Source organism: Spermophilus citellus (genome assembly GCF_964194105.1).
Source record: "Spermophilus citellus genome assembly, chromosome: 13".
In the NCBI taxonomy this organism is placed as follows: Eukaryota; Metazoa; Chordata; class Mammalia; order Rodentia; family Sciuridae; genus Spermophilus; species Spermophilus citellus.
In genome coordinates, this window is record NC_138193.1 from 81,393,918 (window position 1) to 81,405,867 (window position 11,950).

General features: G+C 43.4%; 1 protein-coding gene across 1 annotated transcript in view; it reads left to right on the forward strand.

The window, feature by feature from the left end:
• Positions 1-11,950, forward strand: part of THADA (THADA armadillo repeat containing) — a 329,564-nt gene that overhangs the window by 275,346 nt on the left and 42,268 nt on the right. Inside the window, exons 32-34 of the mRNA XM_081264069.1 lie at positions 5,899-6,278; positions 6,999-7,117; positions 7,526-7,598. Of these exons, the coding sequence (XP_081120195.1) occupies positions 5,899-6,278; positions 6,999-7,117; positions 7,526-7,598 (572 nt within the window). The remainder of the gene's footprint in view (positions 1-5,898; positions 6,279-6,998; positions 7,118-7,525; positions 7,599-11,950) is intronic.

Here is an 11,950-nt window from a genome sequence, read left to right on the forward strand (position 1 = left end):
GACTTGCAGCTAGGCATGGGGGCACATGGCACAGGAGACTGACGCAGGAGGATCTCAAGTTCAAAGCCAGCCTCAGCAACTGCTTCAAAATTAGAAACAAAAAGGGCTAGGGATGTGGCTCAGTGGTTAAATGCCTCTGGGTTTAATCTCTAGTACAAAAAAAAAGCAAAACCAGACTTGTGTTCTCACCCTAGAGATATGATTAAGTGTCCCCCATCATAAGTACTCTTCTAAAGCCCTTGGATGGAGTTAATGTGCTCCCCAGGCTGAGAGCCACTACACAAGAACAGAGCAAGACTTCTTTTGTCAGTCACTGCAGCTGTTCATGCTGAAATGTGGGGCATTTCTACCTCCAGCCTCCTGGCCACCTAGAGACCCCACACTGCATACTGTGGTGTGGTGGGCATGGTTCTGGGGTTCCCACCAGAGCAGAGCCTGGTTTTTCTAGTTCATGACACTTCTAGGACTTCAGAGAGAACCTAGTGAGCAACGTCCCCACGGCTGCCTGCGGCCAGCCACTCTCTATGGTGCGTGTTCATTCCTTCTAATGTCTTTTTTGCTTGCTTTGGATTTTTTGTTTTGTTTTTTGGTGGCACAAGGCATTGAACCCAATGGTGCTTTAGTATGGCACTACACCGCCAACCCTATTTATTTATTTTATTTTGAAATAAATTCTCACTAAGTTTCTGAGGCTCGCCTCAGACTTGTGATCCTCCTGCCTCAGCCACCTGAGTCACTGGGATTACAGGCGTGTGCCACCACGCCCGGCTCATTCTTCTACAGTCTTGGTGACTGTCCCTCCTTTGGCGTTTTTATTAGTGGGAAAAAAACAGTGCTTGGTGAAATTCTAGTTCTTCTGTACTGTGAGAGACGGGGCTGAAATCAGCAGTGCTCTGCTTGGAACCACAACCCCATGTTCACCATGAACCCACCCCCCTCCCCGAAAGTTATTCGAAAGTTATGGTCAAGGAGTGTGGTACCCAGCTTGGGTGGAAACCAGAACCTCTTGCCAGCTTCTTAAAGTGGCAGTTGTCTCACCCAACTGAATCAGAATGTACAAGAGTGGGATTCAGGACTGTGTGGTTGAGGCAGCAGTTTGTAAAATACCTGGGGCAGCAGATATTTTGTGAACACTTTAGAAATGATTGTTCCCAGTGGGGTACCGCACACACCTGTAATTCCAGCTACTTGGGAGGCTGAAGCAGAAGGATCATAAATTCAAAGCTAGACTCAGAAACTTAGCAAGACCTTGTCTGTTTTTGTTTTTGTTTTGTTTTGTTTAAGATGGGGCAGGGAAGGCTGGGGCTGTAGTTCAGTGGTAGAGCACTTGCTCTTGGTTCAATCCTCTGCCCCAAACCAAAAAAAAAAAAGAAAGAAATGTGTGTTCTCAGCCCCACCCCCGATCTCCTAAGTAAGAGAACTCTGGGCAAAGGCCAGGCTGTCTGGTTTAATAGGTCCTCTGGGGATTCCAGTGCACACTCAAGTTTGAGAAGCTCTGCTCTCGGGCATCTCTTTGGGTCAGAGTGTTGCACAACAGAGAATATTTTTTCTAAGCCACAGCTTGGAGAAAGTGCCCAAATGAATGTTGTTTGATAATTTTTCTACCCTGCAGTTCGGGACTAACCTCTCCTGCTGCTCCTCTGTTGACACATAATTCCTCAGAACCCTTTGGAAGGTCTCCCTGGGTCTGTTCTCTCCTAACTCTCCCAGGAGCAGTTGTCCTTTGCTCTCCAGCCAGGCGCCCAGCAGCCTTCAGGGCCCATCTGAAATTTCCTTCCTGAAAGCCCTGCTTTTTATTTTTTTATTTTTTTGTACTGGGAATTGAACCCAGGAGATTTTACCACTAAGCCACATCCCCAGTCCTTTTTTTAATTTTGAGACAGGGACTTGGTTATCAAATGCTGAGACCAGCCTCAAACTTGCTGTCCTCCTGCCTTAGCCTCCCAAGTAGCTGGGATTATTATAGGCTTATACCATCACACCCAACCCTGAAAGCCCTTTTTAAAACTTTCCAATAGAAATTAAGTGCCCATTGTATTCATTTCGGTCTTTCTCATAGTTTTTGTATTCACTTTACATAATAAGGCTTTTTGTGATCATGGTCAAGTAATTTAACCTGTTTCCTCATAGGAATGAGAGAGAATAATAGGTAAATAGTAATGAGAATAATAGCTACAAGTGTGGCATACACCTGCAATCCCAGCAACTTGGGAAACTGAAACAAGAAGATTCCAAGTTCAAGACCAGCCTCAGCAACTTAGTGAGATCCTATCTCAAAATAAAAACTAAAAAGGGCTGGGGATGTAGCTTAATGGTAAAGTACCCCTCGGTTCAATCCCTAGTACCAAAAAAAAAAAAAAAAAAAAAAGAAGAAGAAGAAGAAAAAAAATAGAGCCTACTTAGATAATAAGTTATAATGTGCTCAGAGTAACATACAACAAATATCAATTCTTTTTTTTAAAGATGGGACACAATATCTTTCTTGATTTTATTTATTTTTGTGGTGCTGGGGATCAAACCCAGTGCCTCACATGTGCAAGGCAAGCACTCTACTGCTGAGCTATAACCCCAGCCCCAACAAATATCAGTTCTTAAAGTAATGTTTATTCACTGCATTAAGTAATGGGTATACAATATTCTATAATAACAGAATAATGGATGGCAACACAAATACTCAACAAATGTTAAGTTTAGTCACTAACACTTTTAGGTCACTAAGCATTTTATAATTTTTATAGTTATCTTCTCGTTATTATTTTATACTTGGCTAACCTTCTGTTAGTCTTAAAGCTCTTTGACAACAGATCATTCTTTCTCCATTCTGAATCTGTATATCTCGCAAAGTACATAGCATGTGCTCAGTTAATGTTCACACTGGGCTCACAGGCAGAAATGTCCAAGGAACCCTTACTGGGCATGTCCCTTTTTTTGCTTTTCTTTGGTGTGGTTCCCTCTCCACGACCCCAAAGGAAGCCCCTGAGTCTGGATGTGCAGCTCTTGAGTACAGCAGACTATATACTCCTCATGAAAACATGTCTTTCAGATAACACTTTCCTCTGAAAATCATCCAGAATGGCCTAGACCATTTTTCCTGGTTTTAATTACCTTTTTAAGAACAGATCTCTGAGCCATGTTCCTGACTCTTCACCAAACAAATGAAATTTCTTTTTAATGTAGTATTGTCCTCAGGCAGCAGTGGGTGGGAAGGACAGGAAACCACGGGGAGCCTCTTTTCTGGACTTCATTGTAATGGGGTTGGGAGTTTTAGGCACTGAATATGAAGATGACAAGAAGGTCCAGGATCCCCACTCCTGCTGCTTGGTGGGTGACTGCCACCTGCTCCAGCCAGGACTTTATGGAGTCTGAGTTAATAACTGAGGGCAGATCTACAACTACAGGTGGCAGACGGTGCCCTCCATGGGCCTCATTATTGCAGCCTTAGTCCCCACTCTGCCTCCTAGATTTCCTTTTTGAAAAAAAATTGATGTTTTTTATTACATATTTCAAATTCCTGGGTTACTGCAAGCCTGTGTAATTTTTAAATTTCAAATAAGTTTTCCAAGTGTTAGCTTCATCTTTTACATTCTATTGTGTTTATGATAGTTTTCTAAAAGTCAGCGGAGTTCACTGAGTAACACTGTGATGATGAATAGAAATAGCAATTTATATCTTAAACGCTCCCTGGGAAGCCTTTATAAGATAAACTCATTAACTTTGGGGATAGACTTGCAAGTTAGGGATTTTCAGAGAATGCTATAGATGTAATATCTAAATTTTAGGACTGATGAAGTCAGTCCTAATATTCTTATAGATAAAACTCTGGGCAGAATGGAACCATTGGAGAATGGAGAATGACAGGAACCAATAGAGCTGGTTAATGAACTGATTAGGGCCTGCAGTGTGGGGTCAGCAGCAGGGGCAGGCACAGAACCAGCCCTAACACTCACCCAGGCCTCTGTCCTCCACCAGACCCAGTGAACATTATTAGTAATTTGATTTTGGTATTTATCACATGCCTATGACATTGAAGTTTCCCCAATTTCTGTTAGATGATGACTTCATTATATAAAGAACCAAGTCCTGGGAATTGCCCAAGACTCCTCCCCTGAGTCAGCCACTGCCACAAATCCTGCCTATTTTATCTCCTTTAGTGCTTTAAACCTTCCTTCTCTCTCTCCATTCTGTCTCAGACCATTTTCTGCTGTTGTACAGAATATCATAAACTGGGTAAAATATAAACAGTTGAAATTTATTCAGCTTTCCCGTCAAATGGCTGGCAGGTCCAAGACCCAGGGGCTACATCCAGCTCATCTTTCTGTGTCATAACATGGCGGAAGGGAGAGGGCAAGAGAGGGGTGAATTTATAACTAGCCCACTCCTGCAACAGGAGGGCAGAGCCCTCGTGCCAATCACCTCCTCAAAGCCCTCTCCCCTTAATACTGTTAGCATGGCAGTTAAATTTCACACGCATTCTGGAAGGGACATTCAAAGCATTGCACCTTCCTTCCTCTGGGCCCTCATCGTTTCTCTGCTGCACTGCCCCCTGAGCAGTAAGAACCCCTCACCTGGCCATGTTGCTGAAAGCATTCCCTTGCCTGCAGGCTCCTTCAGGTGTCTAGGAGGAACTTTGCATCCTGCCTCATGTGTCTTCCCCAGCCTCATCTCCTGCTCTTCCCCGTCTTGGTATGTTCAGTGCTCTCAGGGGACCTCTAGTTCCCACCTGCTCCCTTCTGGTTCATGCCTTTGAGCCTTTGCTCAGGTTCCTCTGCCTTGGGTGTTCCAACACATTCTCGCCTCCTTTTTCTCTTGAGACTCGGGCTATCATTTGTAACACCCTATTGGAATCATCTGTTCATGCATTTCTCTTTCTCTGTAAACCTCTTGAGGGCTGTGATCTTATTCTACTTAGCACCTAACACATAGGAAGCAGGATAGTGTTTTTTGATCAGAACAGAAAATACAAAAATCTCTCAACAACAAAAAGGCAGACCATAAAACTTAACAGGGAGATAAAATTTAGCAGGGATATACTTGAGATTAAAACCAACGAAGAAAACAAGTCTCAACCTATGTACGGGAGTGCCAGGTGGGAGAAGGGTGACTCAGCGCCTCAGCAGAGCACAGACAAGAAGGGCTGTGGTTCCAGCTGGCTAAATGCTCTGAATGAGTCAAAGGTGTGACCAGGGGCCTCGTGGGCAGAACAAGGGAAGTTAGTTGTCCCGCTGGACAGACCATGCAGGAGTCACACTCTGTTCTGTGGGTCATACTTGAAGAGAGGAGAGGCCTGTCCAGAGGAATGCAGCTGGATAGTGAGAGGAGGTGAGCCCCAGCATGCAGGGAGAAGGAAGAGGAAGAGGAGAGCGTGATCATTGTAATCAGATGCTTACAGTGCTCTTTGGGAGCCTCAGAATGCAGAATCAGGCCAGCGAGTGGAAATTCCAAAAAGAAATATATGTCAGGTCCATCTAGTGATGGAAGAAGCTGCCTGTAAGCTCCAAAACCCCAATATAGAAGATTGGAAAGAGGTGCTATAGAGGAGCTCTGAGAAAAAGTTTGGACTTTTTAGTCATCTTTGAGGCTCAATGATTCAGGAGGTTGCTGCGTTCATATTTATTGAATGCCAAGGAGTGGTTCAGAAGCACAGTTTCAGATAGTAATGCCTTTGTCCCTCTGGGGAGGATAATTGGGAATTACTTAAGTAGAAATCACTTCTGGGCCCAGAATCCAAATCCTAGTGGGCTAGGCGCCTACTACATAGTAACTATGAGATCTACTTAGGAAGGATATTCCATGATCCCATCCCTCCCAGTGGGTTGAGAGCCTTCTATTCTCTCGTGTCCTTTTGTGAAAAGTTGAATAAGATGATTACCTCTTTCCCTTTCCTTTTCTGCTTTTTAGTTCTGGAGAGTCTTGGCTTCTGGGAGGAAGTCAGACGTATCATCTCGGGATCAGAGCTAGTGACAGGATTCCCTTGTACCTTCAAGGTGCCAGGCCTGCCACAGTATCTCCAGAGCCTCACCAAATTAGCCCTCAGTGCAATGTGGGCAGTGCTGGACAAGACCAAAGAGCAGACAGGAGGTGTTCCTGTCACCTTCTCGCAGCTGCTAGAGTCTTCCTTTCCTGAAGTTCGCTTGCTGACATTGGAATCCCTGTTGGAAAAGTCCTCATCAGTAGCCTCTGGACCAAGAGAAAAAGGATTGCCATCCTTGCTGTGCAGTATGGGAGAGAAGTTCCTGCTGTTGGCAATGAACGAGACCCACCCAGAATGCTTCTGTAAGGTAAAGTCTCTGATGGACCAGTGTTCCCTCCACTCCCCGTTTTCAGGAAGAAGATGGCTATGGTAATGCATAGAAGAGTACTAAGAATGTAGTCGATGATGGTGGTATTGATAGCATAGATATCCACCAAAAACAAGTCCCTCTGGGATGCTTAGAAAACAGATTATTGAAAATTGGCTATAGCTGGGGCTGGGGCTCAGTGACAGTGCTGGCCTAGCATACCTGAGGCACTGAGTTCGATCCTCAGCACCCCATAATAATAAAATAAAGGTATTATGTCCACCTGCAACTAAAATATTTTTTTTAAAAAAAGAAAAAAATTAGCTCTATCTGTATCTATATTACATGTATCTATAAATGTATCAGAGGTCATCTTTGCTAACATGCCAGTTGGAGGCAGCTGGCCACCTGGGAAACACAACCAAAAGTAAAGGGCACTGGCCTAGCAATCTGGGCGTCTAGCACAGATCATGAGTCACTAGAAGTTTGTCATTGCTTCATAGCACCTCAGTCCCTCAGAGGTTCTACAGGGAAATAAAAGGTCAGTTGGGAGCCTTTTGAAAGATAGGCTTCCTTATTGGTACAAGCAGTTATTATTTAGCAGCTGGAGTCTTTTGCCTGAATATATTCTCACTCTCTCTGTCCCTCCCTCCCCACCCTCCCCTTCCCTCCCTGCCTTCCTCCCCCTGCTTTTTCCCCCCATGGATTTGGCTCACACAGATACTGAAGATTCTCCACTGCATGGATCTCAGTGAGTGGCTTCCCCAGACAGAGCGCTGTGTCCACCTAACCCCAAAGGAGTTCTTAACCTGGACAATGGATACTGCTTCCAACGAGAGGTTTGCCCCCTGTTCAATGGAGATACAATGTTATGATCCCATCAGTCATGCGGTGAACCTGTTAACACTCCTGGCCTAAGGGGTCAGGTCCTGCATTTCTTTCTAAACTTCAAGCAACAAATGATATCAGAGTTTTACGTTAAAAACCAAAGTTGGGCTGGCAGTATAGCTCAATTGGTAGAGTGCTTGCCTTGCATGCACAAGTCCCTGGGTTCAATCCCAGCACCACCACCCCGCCCCCAAAAAAAGTAATGAATAATTGCTTCGAGAGGCATTTGTATGGCCAGGAGGTGGACATATCCAATGTTCACATTTACATGGATCACAACTATCTGCAGAAATTATCTGGGTATATAAAATATATTTGATTTGAATTTGTGTGTATGTGTGTTTTCTTACTCTTTCCAGATCTGAAATACAGAGTGTGGCTCTGAGACTTGCCTCCAAATTGATTGCCTACTACTTGCAGACATGTGAGGAGGTAAGACTGACTCTGTGCCAGTACTGGGGCCTGGGTTTTTGTGATCTTAATTACTCGGATGGTGGCAGTAAAAGTCAACTGTTCTAGCAGGAAGAATTACTGTGACCTGTGTACATGGCCTCTACTAAAAGATTGTTCCTGTTGATTATTCACTCAGGGAATTACTAGTGAAGGCTTCTTGATCCCCACCTTTCTTTTCTCTTGTTTTGGGTATTTTTTATTAGAGTCCACAAATGTAACACAGCCTCCCCCAATATACACATGTCCATTGTTTTCCCCCATTTTTGTAACTAGACCATTTAAAGAAGAATAAGCAAGTCAATTAGAATATTTAGAATTGCAATCTAGTGAACTACGAACGAAAATAAATTGCTGAGGCTTAAATGTTCCTCCAGAACATGGCCTAGCAGGCTCTGGATGGAGGCCCAAGTGTGCCTCACCTGTTTCACATGTGCTTTGGGGGTGAATTAGAAATAAACTAAGCAAAACAACTTCCTGAAAGATGCTTTAAGACAAACGTATATATACTTAGGTGCACACAGGAAAGGTAACCATCACAGAATAATGAACGCATGGTGGCCAATACTGCAATAAAATTACACATTTAAAGATCTTAGTCATAGCTGAGTGCAGTGGTGCATACCACCTAGTCTTAGCTTCTCAGGAGGCTGAGGCAGGAGGATGGCTTGAGCCCAGGAGTTCAAAGCAAGCCTCACAACATAGTGAGAACCCATCTCAAAGAAGAAAGGAAATAAAAAATCTTGATTACACATTTCCACAGTGAGATACGAGTGGCATAGCCCTGCATTCTGAGTCTCTACAATAAACTACTACCAAGATACGTGCTGAAGATGCAAGGGTGACAGAAACTAGAGGTGCAGTCTAATGAGATAGAGGGCATTGAGTCATCACATCAAATGCACAGGTAGGGCTGTGAGAACCCAGAAGAGGAAGAGACAGTTTGGGAGCTGAGGAAGACTTCATAGAAGGAGATTGTTAAGTTCAGAGAGCCCGGGGCTGGGCAGAGATAAACCAGAGCATGAGAATTAATGAGCAGGAGAACAGTTTCCCTGGACCTGTCATTCAGAGGCAGTCTAGGGAGCTACATCATGAAAGTCACCAGGAGATACAAAAAGCCAACAAAAATGTCAGGAGGTGTAGGGCGAGTGTAGGAAAAGAGGTGATTCCCTAAAGAAATTAGGGCCTAAAAGAAGAAAACATCAGATTCTAAGAAAGTAGTCATAAGACTACTTAACAAGTCTGCAGAGACCTTGTTCTTATCTGTGCTACTTTAGCCAGTTGTTAAAGATCCTGGCTGGTACTTGAATGGAGTGTTTTTTAATGAAAATTGGGGGAGTTTTCTAGGGAGAGAAAAATTGGCAAAACTATAGAGAAACACATTAAAAAAAAAATTTCCTGGGAAAACTTGAGTTTCTCTGTGCATCAGGAGTTGGCAGCTTCCTCAGGGTCTGAGGTGCTCATCAGTTTAGTCCCACAGTTCCCACAGGTAGTCAAAGGAATCAGTAGGTGCATTTTGAATATTTAAAGAGGCTCAGCTAGTAGAGGCAATGTCTTAGTCTGTTGTCTTCTGTTACTGTAACAGAATGCCTAAGGCTGGGTAGTTTATTTTAAAAAAAAGATGGCTAGAGATATTGCTCAGTGTCTAGCAACTTGCCTAGCATATGTGAGACCCTGGATTCAATCCCCAGCACCAAAAATAAAAATAAAAATAATTATATTTGATAGTTTCGGAGGCTAGAAAGTTCAAGAATGTGGCACTGGCATCTGGTGAGGGCCTTCATACTGCTTCATAACATAGCAGAGGGCATCACATGGCAAAAGAACATGTGACAAAGAGTGTTTATTTGGGTGTATTTAAATAAGAGAGAGAGAACTCACTTTTATAACAGAGCCACTCCTGAGACAACTAACCCACTTTGGACATGACAACACTTATCCATTCATGTTATGAGGACTCCACCCTCATGACCTCGTCATGTCTCAAAGGTCTCCATGACCTCGTCATGTCTCCTATAATAATGTCACCACAACAGTTAAATTTCAACATGACTTACAGAGGAAGCGTTCAAACCATAGCAAGCAGTACATCTAGAACAACAATTCTCTTTCTAGAAAAAGTAAGAAAACAAAGTATAAAAAATGGCAATGATCCAAATGTCCATAAACTCAGAATGGAATATTACCTGGCCATAAAGAGCACTGGAGTACTGATCTATCCCACAGCATGGATAGACCTTGGAACATTAACCTGAGTGAAAGAAGCCTGTCACAAAAGACCACACATTGAATGATCCCATTTACATGAAATCTCTGGAAAAGGCAAATTCAGAAACCAAAGGTGGACTAGTAGCTGTTTAGGGCTGAGGGATGGAGGATGGAGGAGTGATAGCTAAAGGGCACAGGGTTTGTCTTTGTGGTGATGAAGGCATTCAAAAACTGAATAGATAGAAACAAAAATTGAGTAGATAGAAACATTTACTGTTTGAACATTACACAAGTATACATGTATCGAAACATCACATGGTACCCCATAACATGTACACTTTTTATGCATCAGTTAAAAACTTTTTAAACAGTTTTTTAAAAAGCAAGATACAGCTTTGAACAGGTAATCCCAGAAATTTGGGAGGTTGAGGCAGGAGGATCACAAGTTCAAGACCAGCCTGAGCAACCTAGCAAGACCCTGTCTAATAATAAAATTAAAAAGGGCGGGGATAGGGCTGGGGTTGTGGCTCAGTGGTAGAGCGCTTGCCTAGCATGTGTGAGGCCCTGGGTTCAAACCTCAGCACCACATAAAAATAAATAAATAAAATAAAATAAATTGTGTCTAAAAGAGCCTACTATAGGGATACTGCTACATCGATGTTCATAGCAGCACAATTCACAATAACTAGACTATGGAACCAACCTAGATGCCCTTCAATAGATGAATGGATAAAAAAAAATGTGGCATTTATACACAATGGAATATTACTCTGCACTAAAAAAATGACAAAATCATGGCATTTGCAGGGAAATGGATGGCATTAGAGCAGATTATGCTAAGTGAAGCTAGCCAATCCCTAAAAAACAAATGCCAGGGCTGGGGATGTGGCTCAAGCGGTAGCGCGCTCGCCTGGCATGCGTGCAGCCCGGGTTCGATCCTCAGCACCACATACAGACAAAGATGTTGTGTCCGCCGAAAACTAAAGAATAAATTTTAAAAAATGCCAAATGTCTTCTTTGATATAAGGAGAGCAACTAAGAACAGAGCAGGGAGGAGGAGCATGAGAAGAAGATTAACATTAAACAGGGACGAGAGGTGGGAGGGAAAGGGAGAGAGAAGGGAAATTGCATGGAAATGGAAGGAGACCCTCATTGTTATACAGAATTACATATAAGAGGAAGTGAGAGGAAAGGGAAAAAGAAAAACTGCCGCAGTCTGGCTGGGCACAAATAACCAAGCCGCCACGCCACGAGGCACTTGTAGGTCAAACAGGAACTCCTTTATTGCCCGAACTCCACCAGCACTCCACCCGAGCTTCCCGGGAACTCTACGGGGAAACTCCGCAAGAACTCAAAAGTAGCAGGTGCCTGAGGCAGCAGGAGCCGCCCTATTGCGGACAGCAGGGGTCTAATATACAACTGAATACACAGCCTGCCCCAATCCAGCATCATCCAGTCACAGCAATTATACACGGCTTAAATGCTCGCTGGCATCACCTCTCAACCACTCCTTCTGGCAATGCCAGGCACCATTCCTACTCGGCTGTGGCTCTCAACATCAAACAAGGGAGAGAAATGAATTACAGTAGATGGGGTAGAGAGAGAAGAGGGGAGGGGAGGGGAGGGGATAGTAGAGGATAGGAAAGGCAGCAGAATACAACAGACACTAGTATGGCAGTATGTAAAAAAACGTGGAGGTGTAACCGATGTGATTCTGCAATCTGTATACGGGGTAAAAATGAGAGTTCATAACCCACTTGAATCAAATGTATGAAATATGATATGTAAGAACTATGTAATGTTTTGAACAACTAATAATAAAAAAAAAAGTTGGGGGGGATGGGATTGTGGCTCAGCAGTAGAGTGCTTAGCTAGCACACACAAGGCCCTGGGTTCGACCTCACACCACATAAAAATAAATAAATAAATAAAATAAAGGTATTGTGTCAACTACAACTAAAAAATACATGTTTTTTTAAGAAGTGGGGAGTGACTGGGGATAAAGCTCAGTGGTAGAGCTCTTGCCTAGCATGCACAAAGCCCTAGGTTTAATTCCCAGTACCAAAACAACAACAACAACAAAACCCCAAGGTATCAAAACATGTAGTAATAAAATAGAATGTGGT